A 15,740-nucleotide genomic window follows, 5' to 3' on the forward strand; every position below is an offset into this window, starting at 1 on the left:
CACTTTCTTTTTCTCTTCATTTTATTGGAATGCATTTTGCTGAAACTATACTCCGTCCGTTTCATAATAAGTGACATTTTAGTTAAAAATATGCATATTAAGAAATCAATAATGTAATGTGAAAGTTATTAAATTATCCTGTATAATAAAAAAAAAATTACTTTTTCCTCTTTGAGTAGAGCATGCGCAAGAAATCCAACAATACCAAGTTATTATGTGATTTTTTCAATTAGATGTTTCTTTAACTTGTAAGTTTTTATTTAAAGGTATAGTTTGAAAAAATTGGCAAATTTATGTCTTGATTTCCTAAAATGACACTTATTAGGAGATAAATTTTTAGCTAAGACGACACTTATTATGGGACAGAGGGAGTAATTACTAAAGCTAACTCTAATTAGCTCTTTCATCCGTTTTCTTTCTTTCTTTCTTTCTTTCGTCACTAAGACAAACAAAATTAGCACAAGCTTTATGGGAGTTTTCTCCATGTTTTGGTTTATTTTCTTTATTCTTGAAAGTATAGTCTTTCAGGTTTCTCAATCAGCAACTTTAGTGGTTGATGGAGTTTCAGAATGGAAAAACTCAACTGTACAAATTGGGGATACCATCAGTAAGTCTTGCAATGCTAACCATATTCTGCTGTAGCTTCATTAGACTTAAAGAAGTATTGCATTGAAATTTGATGACCCATTTTATTTGTTTGATTTTGATTCTCAGTTTTCCAGCATAAGTATCAGTACAATCTCTACATTTTCCAGAACCAGAATGCCTTTACTTTGTGCAATTTCACTGAAGCTACACTTCTTACCAAATCCAACTCCAAATCCTACACTGTAAGTTCAAGTTTCTTGGAGACACCCCATTTTTCATAATTTCAAGATTCTAACATAATCTTTAAAATGGGTCTAAAGATTTAATTTTTGATCCGTCGGCCAAAATTGATTATGGGCACTAGTCTAAATATACAAAACATATACATTAATTATGTTTATTATACGTATATGATGTATACAATGGATATATATTATATGTATATTTCCACTTAATATACAGAACATATACATTTACCGGCTATTATCTTCTTGGGAGGTCCAAAGGACACGATCTAACGGTATAGTTGGATCATAATCTCTTACCATAAAGATGCTGCATGGCAGCAACGCCAACTATGAGAAATCCACATGTAATGTGTGAACAATGACAGTTACGTACCATAGTCAGTAGCTAGATACGGATAAGGGGGCATAAATACATGCATATGACGAGCTACAACAATGGTTAAAGTAGATAATTGAGCATAATTATCCCTTGTTCTTTCTTTTTTCTGATGAACTTTCTTGAAAAATGCATGCAGTGGCACCCATCAAGGCCTGGTTTCTTTTACTTCTCATTCAACAATGGCACTAATACATCATGTTTACATGGCCAAAAACTAGCCATTAAGGTAAAAGAACAATTTTTATCTCCGGAAATATCACCGGTGGCAGCTCCACCATTGATATCCTGCTACGTGTCATCTTTTCCGGCGTACACGTGGCCGTTACAGCCGAGAGAAACAATTTCTCCTGCAAATAGCCCAATGGTGGGGTATGATATACCATTCATAAAGAGTAATCCAGCAGTTCCTTTGCCTACTGGGGAAGTAGATTCTGCTACTGTTCACCATTTCCCTACTTCTGGTCACCATGATATACAGGTAATTACTTATAAGATATTAGAGTCGGACTTCTCCATAACAGTCATTTTCTATTATAACATTTCACTATATCGGTTAAGGTTTTTTCTGGTGCGGACTTTCATATTATTTCACTAAATAACATTCAATATCCGAATAAACAACCCCATTATAAAGAAGTTTGACCGTATTATCAATCTTTAAGATTAATTTTTTTTTAATTAAAATATTAAGTATTTGATTTGCTTACATTATTACTCCTATTAATATTGAAATTTTTTATGATTTTTTTTTTGTATGGAATATATTTGTACTCCATAAGTCACCTTCTCTACTTTATGACTGGATTTTTTGTTTTTTTGGAACACAGAATCATAAATCTAAACTAGGAGTTTGTATATGATTTCGTTGAAATTTGAAAAAATACATATATTTCAAATTTGGACATAAATTTCACTTAAATTTTTCTTACAGCTTTATAAATGAAAACTTGAAATACTCCTTAGCTTGAACCGGTAACTTTAATATTGGCTATTTATTAACTTGAGTCGCTTCTAAGAATTTGTCATTTGGGCGGTGTGGGGGGAATGGAAACAAAAGTCTTTTGTTTCTTTCTTTAAAGAATTACCACTCTTCCTATTTCAATTTATGTGACATTATTTTTTAGCAATTCATTCATAAAAGAAAGATATATTATTATATTTAGAAATACTTTGACTTTAAACTTTTCATATTAAGCTTTTGCCATCACTCAAATATAATGACATGTTTTCAAGATAAGTTTCAACAATGTTTCTTTGTTAAATTTCATGTCAAGTCAAACTATATCACATAATTAAAATTGATAGAGTGTTATTATTATTTTTTTTATTTTTTTTAACAAAGAATAGAGAACTATCGATTGCAGATTGATTGATAAAATGAAAGAAGGAAACTTTAACTAATAGTATACTATATGGAGACTGATGATAGTGTTGTTGATTAGATTCATAGTTTTCTTTTAATTTGTCATTTTTATTTATTTATTTGGTTAATTTTTGGTCTTCGAATTTTTAAATGTAGGTGCTGAGTTTTGTAACAATTCAAAGCTTCTTGTGCTGTGCAATTTTCTTGATGCTGTTTTAAACAGGCCAAGTGAGAGAAAGTAAGAGATATTTGCAATTCAGTACATGTAAAGAAGAGAAATTGCACTACTGAGTGGAGCTAACGTGCGCCAGGAACTGTAGCTTTGAATTTAAAATAGCTTTAAAGTGGTGCTAATGATGATTAATACCATGTTTAAGTACTGTATTAACAGTATTTTGTGTTATATTAGTACTATCTTTGACCCTACTTTTGAATCATTTCTTTCTGTCTTCTCTCTTTAGTCTTGGCATGCAGTCATTTTTGCATTCTCCTTTTTTAACTTTATTCGAGTCTTTTTGCCTTTTTAGTTTCTTTATTTGTTCCATTTCTTTCTGGATGAGAATTTTATTGAATTCCTATTTAATACAAAACTTTAGAGGCTATATATTGCAGCTGATAGAATCAATATAATTACAGTGGTTAATTGTAAATGTGGATAACTTATTATTAATCTTCTTTTTTTTTTTCCCTACATAGTACTAAAGGGTTAGAGATTGACATCATCATCATAATCATTTAGTTACTGGGTATGTTGTTGTTGTTGTATCATAATCATTTAGTGATAAGGGCTTTTAAGGTTATGATTGTTCTTTCTATAAAGAGAATTAAGTCCAGGTTTCCCTATTAAGAGAAATGCTGCAACATCGATATTTCATCCTTAATAGGTTGTTTGTTTTGCTAATTATCGATCACAAAGTAATCAATTTATGAATGGATTGGGCTGGAATTGAAACTAGATATAATAATATAACTTCATATTTACCAATGGTCATTGAACTTATAGTGGAAGTTGAGTGATCAATCAAGCTGACTTTTATGAAAAATAGTGAAAGTTGACTGATTTAATGGTTTGAAAAAAGTAGTTTGATAACTGCTCAAAGACCTCAGGCTGGATTTGAAATGGATCAAGTGGGCATCCGACTATGACTTGGGTGGAATTAGCAATTTTCTCTATTTTCTTCTTCCTGCGATAATACTATAAGTTCAATAACCTCCTGTGTAATTAACACTATGCTCTCGATTAAACACTAATCTCATGAGCTAACCTTTAAAGTTGAGTTAACCTAAGATCTATTCCTTAATTCTTATCACGGATCACAACTTGACTCATTTCTGTGTTTGTGTTCCCAATGTTAAGACTATTTATATTATCAAAGCTGTCGTTGTCTAGGCATGAGCATGAGGAAACGTCCCTACATTGATTGGGAACAAGTCTCTCATATAATCTTTGGACAAACCTCACTCAAAAGGCTAATTTTGTGGATTCAGCTATACCCAAATTCATTTTCTTATCATTTCAGATACTCAAACTGGTTTCTAGGCTCGACTACAAACATTAAATAATCCTCAAAAGTTGAACAACATACTCTTTTTTTCCTTCACAATAAAATAAAAATTAGTAAAAGAACAGAAGAAGGTTTTGAAAGTTACATGTGTGCATACAATGTTCTTTGTCCTATTCTTTTCTTTTTCCAGGTTGCTTCTTATTTCTCATGAAATAAATCCCAAAGACAACTAGAGATAAAATTACAGCTGAGCCAGCAATTACAGGAACACATATCTTGCTCCTCCTCTCAGGTAACTTGTCCTCCTTTTCTTCTTCAATCCCATTTGCTTTTTCACAAATTTTATCATCTTTCAAATTTGTACATTCAAGTTTACCATCCCCCATATCTTCAATTTTTTGGCTTTTTGGTTCTGCTTTTGGCTTTTCGGTTTCCCTTTGAGGAACTTCATCTTGAGCACCAGGTTTTTTGACTTCTGCATGAGATTTTTGGATATTTGATGGAAAACCCGGCTGCATTTCTGTTTCTTGACTCGCTTCTCCTTTTCGATATGCAGATTCTGAACCAGCTGATGAGAATTCTGCTCCTTTGTCTTCATGAAATGTCGCTTTTCTAGGAATTTCATCAACTCTAAAAGGCAGATTTTCTGGCTCCTTCACTTCTTGAATTCCAGTTCCAAGAATCCCCTCCACTCTCTTTGGCATTGTAATAGTCAGAATGGAGGCTTCCTTATTGAAATTAGTTTCAATTTTATCCAAGATTACCCCATCTGGAATCTTGAAAGCCTTTGTAAATTTTCTAATTTCTACATCTTTCTCGATCACTGTCCCCCCCACCTTTACAGTTTCTTGGACCTGCTTCTCACATGTTATCACCATTTTATTCCCCTCCTCATCAATATTGATCTTTATGTTTTCTCGCGTGTAACCTACACAAGTATAATTTCCACAATCAAATTAAAATAAACAATACAACAACAACAACAACAACATACCCAATGTGATCCCACAAGTGGGGTTTGGGAAGGTAAGGTGTACGCAGGCCTTACCCCTACCTTGTGAGAGGTAGAGAGGTTTCCGATAGACAAATTAAAATAACCAATGTCTCCCATAAATAATACTCAATAATAATAGTAAGGAGGAATCAATGAAGAGACGTTTATCTGAGTGTATTCGGTATGACAACAGTCATGTTCTCCTTAAAAATATTTTTCAGTGTTTCTTCCCTTTTTTTTTTTTTTAAAGAATGGTAACTTTTCACAGTGTTTGATCTATCATAAAAATTTTGAGTACTAAAGATTAATAATAATGTCTCGGTGTTAGTTGGAGCAAGTAATATAAAGTTAAAAGTTCAAATTCTTATAAGGAAAATGACTTCCGCTCATAAGTGAAGAAGTCATTTTCTCCCTTATAAATTATGACAGTAACCTAGAAGCAGAGCTGGGATTTCAACTTTATGGGCTCTGGAGTTTAGAAGGACGACTTCCGGGGCAAATAGCTGAGTTCTAAATTTAATACGTGTAAATATTTAATGAATTCGTAACAAAAATACAGTAGTTGAGCAAACGCTAATGAGTTCGGCCGAACCCTTAACCAAACACCTGGTAATTGACTTTCTCATAGAAAGTATTTCCTGAAAATAACTTCCTTCATATCAAACATAGACCGTTTGGGTAATTGACCTTCTCATAGAAAGTATTTCCTGAAAATAACTTCCTTCATATCAAACATAATAAAGATAACCTTTCAAATGAGCAGTAAGGATGAACATAGTGTTTGTTTCTGCAGACTGGAAAAAAAGGCCAGCTCGATCTTTCCCAAACTGAAGGAATTCATTAGAGGTGAATTCATCTGCAACTCTTGCTAATTTGAATTCCATATCCATTTTCGGTTATTTGGGGAAACCTTGATTGAGCAATGTATAAATAGGGATTTAAACTCAAAGAATAATTAAAAGCAAATGCTAAAAATGAGAGAGAAGCACATATCCATTGCTTCATAACCAATTATACTTCGATTCTTAAGCCATGATGGATGAAAGTTTGTTTACAAAGTTTTGTCCAAGTTCCCCTTCAAACTGAGGATTTTTCCTTTGATTCCAAAGACATGAATATATTTGTTAAATTTAAAATGATGAGTAGATTGCTGGATTTAACTTATATGCACCTACAGTGTATAGGATTTTTACACTATCAATGTATTTAACCTGTTGTTTGTTCACAATAATGAAACCAAAAAGGACATCTTTAATAAACCATACCAGCTGAGATTGAGATGTGGCTCGAGGAAAAAACATACAAAACCTTAGTAAATATAATAATATATCCTGTGAAATAAATAAGCAAAGAAAGGGAAAGCACGAACATGCAAGCAAATTAGTGAAATTAGTCATTACCTGAAGATGTGTTTCCTTGACTAGAATTAACTTTGTGGCCACCATTATCGAAACCTTTGACTCGGTCAACAAGAAAGCCAGAGCTTTGACCAAAATCTTGAGACCACAACCACCTTTTAACTCACATGATGAGAATTGTTTAATACTCCTAACCTGAAAGATCAGAAAATTTCAAGTAGAAAACAGGAACACTTCTTCAGATAGTCATTGGTCAAGAAAACCTTTGAATAAGTCATTAACTAAGTTCTGTTATGGACCGGAGAGACGGTCAATGACAAAGCCAGCACCATGTCAGAAAAAAAAAACACTATCCTGGAATTTGAAAGGGTAATTTTTGAGTTAGCAGAAAATGAGAACCAAAAAGGAAAGTGTTATCCCATCCAATAGGAGAAAATAGTAAGCTATGGAATGTTAATGTAAAGAGAACAGACTTGTGCAATGAAAGATCAGAAACCATGTGAAAATTATTTGGAGATATTGCTCAAAATACAACAATTATTCAATGACAGAAGCTAAATTAAGAATGCAAGAGCTTCACTGAAATACATATTAATCACCAATTACAGCATCATAAACAAAATGTTGAAAAGAAACTCAGCAGAGGAAAAAGAAAACTGAGTAACTCGAATACAATCCTAAACAAGATGAACACCACAACAATATGGACCAGAGATCCCACTATGTTGCATTCTTTACATAATAAATAGTAATAAATACATGACTTTTTACCTCATCAAACTATTTTGGGACATTGCACCATTTAATCCTCCTCTTTTCTTCTCATCTAAAAAAGGGCAAACAGAAAGAAAAGAAAACAAGGGGAAATTGAGAGCATAATCTGCTCTTCTAACAATGGTTGCAGACACACACACACTCAACTACTACAACTCTAAATGAAATCCTTTTCTTCCTTTACTAATCGGAGCGACAAAGGGTTGAATCTTAGTGGATCGTGGCGGCAGAACCACTCTACCATGCCACTTACAATACCCCGTCGCGTAGTTACCTGTGTCACTCATGAATCCCTCATCCAATAGAGTCGAGCCCTTCAGTTCTGCTTCAAACAATCCTATGAAACACTTCTCTTACTTGACGCTCCAAAGGGCCCAATCCGTCTTTTAGAGAATAGTAAACTAGCCCAAGCTCATGAACTCTTTGCTTAACTTCCCCTTCCTTTTCCTCCGAAAGGGGAAAATGAATGGTATCGGTCAATTCATTCATGTGGCGAGCACATTTCTCAATCTTACTGATCTCCCTCAACAATCCACAAGCACTTCTACGGTCCCTCTTCCTTGACTCCTCCAAAATCCTCTCGTGAAGGGAGAGAACCGGAGCAGCCCAAATGAATTGCCTAGTAACATGGAAATGCGTCTGAAGCCCACGGTCTTGGCACGGAATCGCAGCCACAAGGGCCCACATTACGAAATAAAGCACATAGCTCATTGTAAAAACGGCCACAGCTAATCCATTGGTGGCAATAATTTCGTTACTTTTCGGAGCATTTAAGTTTTGACCAATCGCTTGAAGTTGCTTAGCAGCAGACCAATTCCGCGATACACTCCACGACAACGATCGAAATTGGCCCAACGAATTCTGATCCTTCTGGGCATTGTTTCGTCCGAATGACCGGTTTCTATGAGCATAACTTGAATTACTCTCTTTTTCATCAAGCATTCCGATTGCTAAATCAATCAAAGCTTTCATGGAACGACGAATTTGCCCTTCCCCAATACTCCTCTGATTGTTTAACGCGTAATAAACAATCTCCAACTGCTTCTGCCATTGCCTTATCAACTCAATCCCATCTCGTATCGCATTACAAACATCTAAAGCTTTCACACTCCTTTCGAAATATTCAATCACATAACGATCCGCGGGGGACTTATTGAAGGACCCTTTATTATGCTTAAACACAATGGCCCTAAACTGTTCCTGGCAAGAAAGGAAAACATCTAATAATTTGTGAATCCATGGAATTGAAAGGATTTGATCATTATCTGCAGATGCTAAATCATTGAAACCCTCAGCTACTTGTTTTTGAAAAGCTTCGAGTTCGAGTTCTTGGCTAGTGCTTACAGATTCCATCGAATGTACTTGATCACGAGTACGTATGCTTAGAATGGATCGCCCAAAAGTTGAAAATGATGCAGATGCTCCTTGATAATCTGTAGCTGGCATTTCTTGATTTTACATTAAACAATCAAAATAGCCCCCAGAAATCTTGAAATTCAACCCAAAAGGTCTCAAAAAGGAAACCCCACAAATAAAAATTGCTGTTTGGACAGACAGATAAGTAGTGAAAAAAAACTGGATATTTATATCAAATTTCCAAATCCCAGATGGAAAAAAAGCTTAATTGAACTTGGAATTGTGGAAATGATCAAAGAAAGATCAATTTTTCAAGCTGAAACTCCAAATTACATATGCAAAATGGAATAATCCAAGATAAAAATAGAAACTTTGAAATGAAAATTAGTGACAACCCCACATAAACTCTTCACTAGAACAACTTAAATATGATCAAGAATTGATGGAAATGATCAAATTACATAGACAAATGGAAATAGAAACTTTGAAATGAAAATTAGTGACAACCCCACAATAATTCTTCACTAGAGCAACCTAAATATGATCAAGAATTGTTGGAAATGATTAATTCAACAAATTTCAAGTACCCCCTAAAATGAACTTTACCTTTAATTTCACTAAAATGAGAGTAAAGGAGTGATGTAATTTGAAGAATTGAGTAGACAAGGAAAGAGAAAAGTATCAAAAGACAAAGGGTAAGGATGTTTTTTTGGAACCCTAAAAAAGGGGGCTTATATTGTGCTCGATTTGGACCGCGTACATTTGTTTGTTGAGAAATAAAAGGGTGTGAAAGAGAGTTTGGTGCCACTGTCGAAAACGTAACCACTTTAACGTTAATCTAAATGCTAATAATTCGAACCTAAATTTGTTTAAATTAAGGATTAATCAAACTGTTCTAGGCCTCTTTTTCTTTTTTCTTTTTTTGGCACGGATTGTGCTTCGAAGGCGCTGGTCGTTAATTTTTGCCTTTTAAATTGCTAATCTTTAATTTTTGTCATTCGCTTAAAAAAATGATCGAAAATATCCCGATGTTTTGGGTTTGAATCCTTACTCAGTTAAAAAAAAAAAATGCAAGGCAAGGCTTTGCGAAAAAGGCAAAAGTTTGCTTTTTTTTTTTTTTTTTTTTACTCTGCTGGAATTCTATAAAAATAGGCCTAATTTTACTATGAAATTCTGCCTTGCGAAATTATTATTTTTTTGATTGAGCCGGGGTTCCAACCTAGAACCTTAAAGTATTTTCGGTAGTTTTTTAAGCGAAGGGAAAAAATTAAAGGCCATCCCCCGAATAAGGTCAATTGTGCAAATTGCCCTTCTAGTCAGTACTCCCTCTAGGTCAAACTAATTGTCTACTTAACGTCGTCTGTTTGGCCAAATTTCTAAAATTAGATTATTTTAAAAAGTATTTTTTTCAAAAGTATTTTATACTTTTGGCGGAAAAAAATTTATGTTTGACCAACTAATATAAAAATACTTTTGATCAGTAATTAGTATTTGGCTAAACTTTTAAAAATTGCTTCTAAGCATATTTTTCTTAAAAGTGTTTTTTAGAAAAGAACTTTTGGGCAAAAATTATTTCTTTTAACTTTTGAAAAACAACTTTTGCTACTTCCCAAAAATACTTATTTTCTTCTAAACGCTTGGCCAAACACCTCACTTTTTAAAAATAAACACTTATTGGAAAAAATAAACACGTTTGAAGAAAAAGTACTAATAGTTAAGTTTTGATTTTCAAAATATAATGAAACAAGATTAATTTAGTAAAATGAATTTTTAATAAATATTTTTTAAGAAGAATGTCAAGCTAATACGAGCCAAGTGAAAAAAATTAGGAAAGTTGGATTATATAGTATTTATTTATAAGGAAAGGGTCAAAAATACCCCTCTATTTTGAAAAAAGGGCTAAAAATATCCTCTGAACTTATTTTGGGTAAAAAAATAACCCTCCCATCATTAAAGTTTTCAAATTTACCCCTGTCTTGAGGAAAATTATCCCCCAAAATAACCCGAAATCATTTTTTAAACCCGCTTCATCATTTAAATTCGACCCAACTAAATAATAACCTATAAGATCCCCTTATTCCCCCAATACGTAGGTTTGAAGTTTGAGGGAATTGGGGGAATAAGGAAATCTTATGGGTTATTATTTAGTGGGGTCGGGTTTAAATGATAGAGCGGATTTAAAAAATGATTTCGGGTTATTTTGGGGAATAATTTCTGTTAAGATAGGGGTATATTTGAAAACTCTAAGGATGGAAGGGATATTTTTGATCCAAAATAAGTTCGGAAGATATTTTTAACCTTTTTTCCAAAATAGAGGAGTATTTTTGACCCTTTTCCCTTATTTATATTTCTTACTACCTTAAATTCATACACATCAAAAGGGTTAGAAACAGACACTTCAATACGAATTGAGCCTGACACCTATTACTCTCATTTTTTTCGGTTTGAGTAACTACCAACTGCAAGGCCACATGATCGAAGTGCATTAATGTACCATCAAAGTTTGTGCTAGGATGCTAAATATCTTTTATTTTTAAATAAAGATATTGAATTTAAGTAGCTGTTTGGCCATAAAAATTATTTACTTTTTTCCGAAAATATTTTTCCCACTTTTTTTTACTTTTAAGCATTTGGCTATAAATATTCGGAATACAACTTGTATTCCGGAATACCAAAAACAAGAAAATTTATCGTTCAAATTTTTTTCACTTTTTTACATTATATTTCACCAAAAATTATAATTTCAAAAACTATGGCTAAACATAACTCCATCTCCAACTTCAACTTCAAAAATTCCAAAAAAAAGTAAATTTATTTTTAATATTTATGGCCAAACGGCACCTAAATATTAAGAGAAAATCGTCTTTGATAAAAAATACTAGTACTACTTTACTTTCTAAAGTAAAAATTTTCTACGCAGATCCAGATTAATCAGTGAAAAGCAAAGAAATTATCAACGTCAATGAACTAAAGTCAATAACGAAATTATCAACGTCGATGAACTAAAGTCAATAACTTTTTATTTGTGATTAGACGTAACATTTTGAAAATTTAATTCTACTCTATGAGCCTGTTTGGATGGGCTTATGCCTATAGTAAAGTTTTGCGAACATAATTTAAAAAAATAAGTTGGGTAGTCTAACTTATTTTTTTTACTTATAATTTCTTTAGATAAACTAAGTCAAATGGGCCTAATTATTTTTTTGAGCTTATTTTAAGACAAAATGACTTTTTTAAGTCAAAACCCAAACACTCAAAAAAGCTGAAAACAGCTTATAAGCAACTTATAAGCCAATCCAAACGGGCTCTATACAATATAATTAAGTAAGAAAAACTTTATATCCAAAATTAAATTAGGGATTCTTTAGTAGGCATTTGGTCATGAGGTTTGAAATCATGATTTGAAACCATCGTTTGGATATGCATTTCATTTCATGGTTTCAAACCCCAAATCATCAAAAAAGTATGATTTGAAGTTTCAAACCATGATTTCAAAAAATTTAAATATAAAACTTGACCCATAACCATAAGTTTATATTTTATTAAAAAAGACTCATAAATTGGTAAATGCTTTTAACAATTACTCACACCAACCATTTACCAACCTCATTAACTTCCATCAACCTTTATTTATATCTATTATGTGAGAGGATGATATTAAAGAGTAGTTATATTAATATTCATGTTAAATTTTTATTTTTATTGAATTAAAGTTTGATCAATTGATGTTGTATTTTTTAGAAAGGCCTTCTAGTAGTGTATTAATTTTGTTATGAACTATGATTTACTCATTTGGTAAGAATGTATAAGAATTGGGAACGTTTTGATTAGTTTTCACGGGAATGTTTTGATAGTTTTCACAACTTATGGATTTTTTTCTCTATAAGAGAAAATATAACTTAAGATATCCAAATATGATTTGAAACCACGGTTTCAAACCATGCATGCCATGGTTTGAAATCATGTCCAAACGGCTCCTTAGTTTAGAGAGAAGTTATAACATGGGTTTGTGATGGAGCTGGTGTGGAATGTATATATTAGTAATGTAAGCATCACCATGACATAACTATATTTATAATTCAAAGATTTTATTTACCAAAAGCGATATGTCACAATTCAAAACAGAACGGCTAATTTAGCGTGCAAAGTGCAACAACCAGATCATCAGACGAAGTAACACTTCAGGTGTCCTTTGCAATTGATTTCTTGCCAGATAAAATAGCGTGAAATTTTCAAAGAAATTACAGTCAATGTAAAATATTACGCCACATAATCCAATATACAATATTATATAATATTATATTTTGGAGAAAGCATTATACATAATGTGTCAACCTTGTATAAAAGTGTATAATATAATAGTGTATAAAACGTGTTTATACACAAATGTCGGCTAAACCGGGTAACAAACTCAAAATATGAGCTACTTGGAGTTAATATTTTCTCCCAGTAAACATAGAGCGTAATTTTATACTAGCAGCCAAGATCACTTTATACATCTCTCTGCCTTTATTGTCTTCCCCTTAGCATGTGATTCTGCCCACAATCTCCCTTCTTGCCACTGCCTTGCAGTTCTATGATAGCCTTGTCATGCCAACAGCTTGTCCCAAATCTTGGCAGACCACTCACATTCAAAGAAGAGGTGATCCACACTTTCATTACTAGTATACATATGGGACAATCCAGGATCTCAGTGATGCCCCCACTTACCCAATGCCATATCTCTTGTATATAATCTTTCATGAAGAGTAAGAAACAAGATGAATGAAGAGTAAGAAACAAGATGAACTTCCAGTTAGGAGCCCCTTGATGAATGATGTATAATTTAAAATAGCCTTTAAAATATGTGTGTACTCTTAAAGAAAATGATAATTTGTTTCTTATAACGAGAATTAGTTTTGTTATTAAAATGTTTCAATCCAAGTATTGTTTTCTTTATAACCTGTGGACCGTGGTGTTCCGGCTCACCTAGCTTTTTTGTCTCTGCTAGAAATCTGAACCTGAGACCCTATAATTCTCGGTCCACTTCATAAACAACCAGGGTCACACCCCAACTCATAATTCTATTTTACAGTCTCTTCCACATAAAGTAATACTACACATAAATTTTTATATAGGTTTTTATATATATTGCGGATATTATTAAGGAAAAAAAAAACATTTTTAAAAGAACAATATAAGACTTTAAGTGAAAATTGAATATCGTTACCCAAGTAATCAAACTATGTGATACATATATATGTATCACATAATTTGATTTGTGATTAAAATCTCATTTGTGTAAAGAACACAAATTTGAATGGAAGAAAATAATTCTATTAAAAAAAAATTATTTTTCATTTATCGATCTTCTGTATTATACATTTTTTCGGTCTCCAATAAAAAGGACTATATAGCTAGAAAAAAAAAATGTTGCAATTATGAGACATCAAATTTATCTCCGATTCAAATCCATATATAGGATATACTATTTCTTCTTCTTCTCCTTTTTTATACCCTTCAGTATTCAGAATCTATTGACGGGTTTAATTCATATTCGCGCCACAACAAACCTATTAAAAAAAAATACTTCCTCGAAAAGCATTTTCATTTCCAAAAATCAAACCAGAATTCATAGAAGTGATGTACTCTTCTTTCTCAATAATCATTTGGTATTTAATATTCCCTGTCAGAACGTAACTACTTCGGACTTGAGCCTCATACAAGTTATTAATTGAGAGAGTGCTTTCTATACTTTTGTAAATATATTCTCAGGGGTGATTTATCAAATATGACCGAAATATATACTAACTATACACTTCGATTATATATTGTATATAGGTATGTGTAACATATGGGTAATTAAAATATAACATATACATTATCTATATACTAATTAAATATGTATTTTGTAAACTAGATGGACGAATGATATTTAACTGTAATCTTTTCATTTTTATTTCTAAAACTCGAACTTAAAACCTATAATTGAGAGTGAAACCCTATCACACCCCCAAGGGGTATATACTCCCCCAATATCTTCTATAATCTTAAACTCCCAACCATCTAATGGCCCACTTAAGAAATAAAATAGAAAAAAGAAAACTTTTCATTCCTCCAACGCGGACTTTCACACGCATCAGACACGCTATACCACCGATGGAGATGGGCCAAGAACGTGAACGAAAAAAAAATTAAAGTAGGGAATCTCTAATAACAAATCCCCTTTTATTTGTTTAATCATATTGAAGAGATCATTAAAGAACTGTTCACACCCAAGTATAATTAGGAAACTTTTAGATTTTATTGAGATAAATATACATGCAACTTTAAGAGATCAATTATTTAAATATATACGTACTGTGGCGGATTCAGAATTTTCATTCAGGGGTTCAGAAAAAAAAAGCAACAAAAGCTAAATTTAAAAAACATCAATGGGAATCGAACCTAGGACGCTAGTGACAATTTTGAACACCGCGACTGCTTAAACTACCTGGACTGCTTGAACTAACCTTTTGCATTTGTTTAAGGTATTCAAAAGTTAATATATGTACATAAACACACACAGATCTACCTTATATATACACCGTAATTTTTTATCACCCTTGACACCCTCTAAATCCGCCCCCGTACACGTAGCGAAAAATTAAACTAAAAGTATCACAATAGGAAACTTTTCTCAATTGTTAAAATATTTAAATTTTAAGATATTTCATTCGAAGATGATTAATATTCAGTTTAACTTTTAGATTGATATAAATCTTATTGCAGGAGAGAATAAATACAACTTTATAAGCTAGCTTTTATATGGAGAGCTAAAATCAAGTGATCTTGGTATGTTCGCTTGTAGTACGTGTCATTGGACTAGATCTTATTCTTTCGGCTCCACGTAAGAATTATTATTTTATCAATTCAAATTTATGCGACAGTGTTTAATTGAATATAAAATTTACTCTTGCTGTTTACTTGGCATATCCCCTTAAGAAGCCATAAATAAAATGTCAATTTTACTATATCATCCCTAATTATTACTAAGTAATCTAATGGTTGAAATCAATCAAATATATCTTTAAAAGTTGTACAACCACTAGCAATTTCTTGAATTTTAAGTATACAGGATAAGTAAAAATGGACGGAGAGAGTAAGAAACAAAGAAAAACTTCAAAATTTATGGTCTAAAACAAATCATTGATATT

The 15,740-nt window shown here is 32.3% G+C and overlaps 3 protein-coding genes across 4 annotated transcripts; 1 reads left to right on the top strand and 2 right to left on the bottom strand.

Moving 5' to 3' along the window:
* The first annotated feature begins 157 nt into the window (after positions 1-157).
* Positions 158-3,004, top strand: LOC132040054 (uncharacterized). Its single transcript, XM_059430666.1, has 4 exons — positions 158-607; positions 715-830; positions 1,352-1,693; positions 2,735-3,004. The coding sequence occupies exons 1-4, from the start codon at positions 469-471 to the stop codon at positions 2,795-2,797; spliced, it is 660 nt and encodes a 219-aa protein (XP_059286649.1). The 5' UTR covers positions 158-468; the 3' UTR covers positions 2,798-3,004.
* Positions 3,005-4,138: 1,134 nt separating this feature from the next.
* Positions 4,139-9,365, bottom strand: LOC132041095 (uncharacterized). 2 transcript variants are annotated; one of them, XM_059431871.1, is made up of 4 exons: positions 9,172-9,365; positions 6,478-6,630; positions 5,826-5,987; positions 4,139-5,011 (listed from the first exon to the last, which is right to left on the bottom strand). In XM_059431871.1, the coding sequence occupies exons 3-4, from the start codon at positions 5,965-5,967 to the stop codon at positions 4,254-4,256; spliced, it is 900 nt and encodes a 299-aa protein (XP_059287854.1). In that variant the 5' UTR covers positions 5,968-5,987; positions 6,478-6,630; positions 9,172-9,365; the 3' UTR covers positions 4,139-4,253. The 2 variants fall into 2 exon arrangements, with proteins under 2 accessions (XP_059287854.1, XP_059287853.1); XM_059431870.1 differs by lacking the exons at positions 6,478-6,630; positions 9,172-9,365 and having other exon boundaries at positions 5,826-6,468.
* LOC132041094 (protein BYPASS1-LIKE-like) lies at positions 6,924-9,254 on the bottom strand. The gene has a single exon (XM_059431869.1). The coding sequence runs from the start codon at positions 8,653-8,655 to the stop codon at positions 7,537-7,539; it is 1,119 nt and encodes a 372-aa protein (XP_059287852.1). The 5' UTR covers positions 8,656-9,254; the 3' UTR covers positions 6,924-7,536.
* Positions 9,366-15,740: the final 6,375 nt, after the last annotated feature.

This window comes from Lycium ferocissimum, chromosome 12 (genome assembly GCF_029784015.1).
Source record: "Lycium ferocissimum isolate CSIRO_LF1 chromosome 12, AGI_CSIRO_Lferr_CH_V1, whole genome shotgun sequence".
In the NCBI taxonomy this organism is placed as follows: domain Eukaryota; kingdom Viridiplantae; phylum Streptophyta; class Magnoliopsida; order Solanales; family Solanaceae; genus Lycium; species Lycium ferocissimum.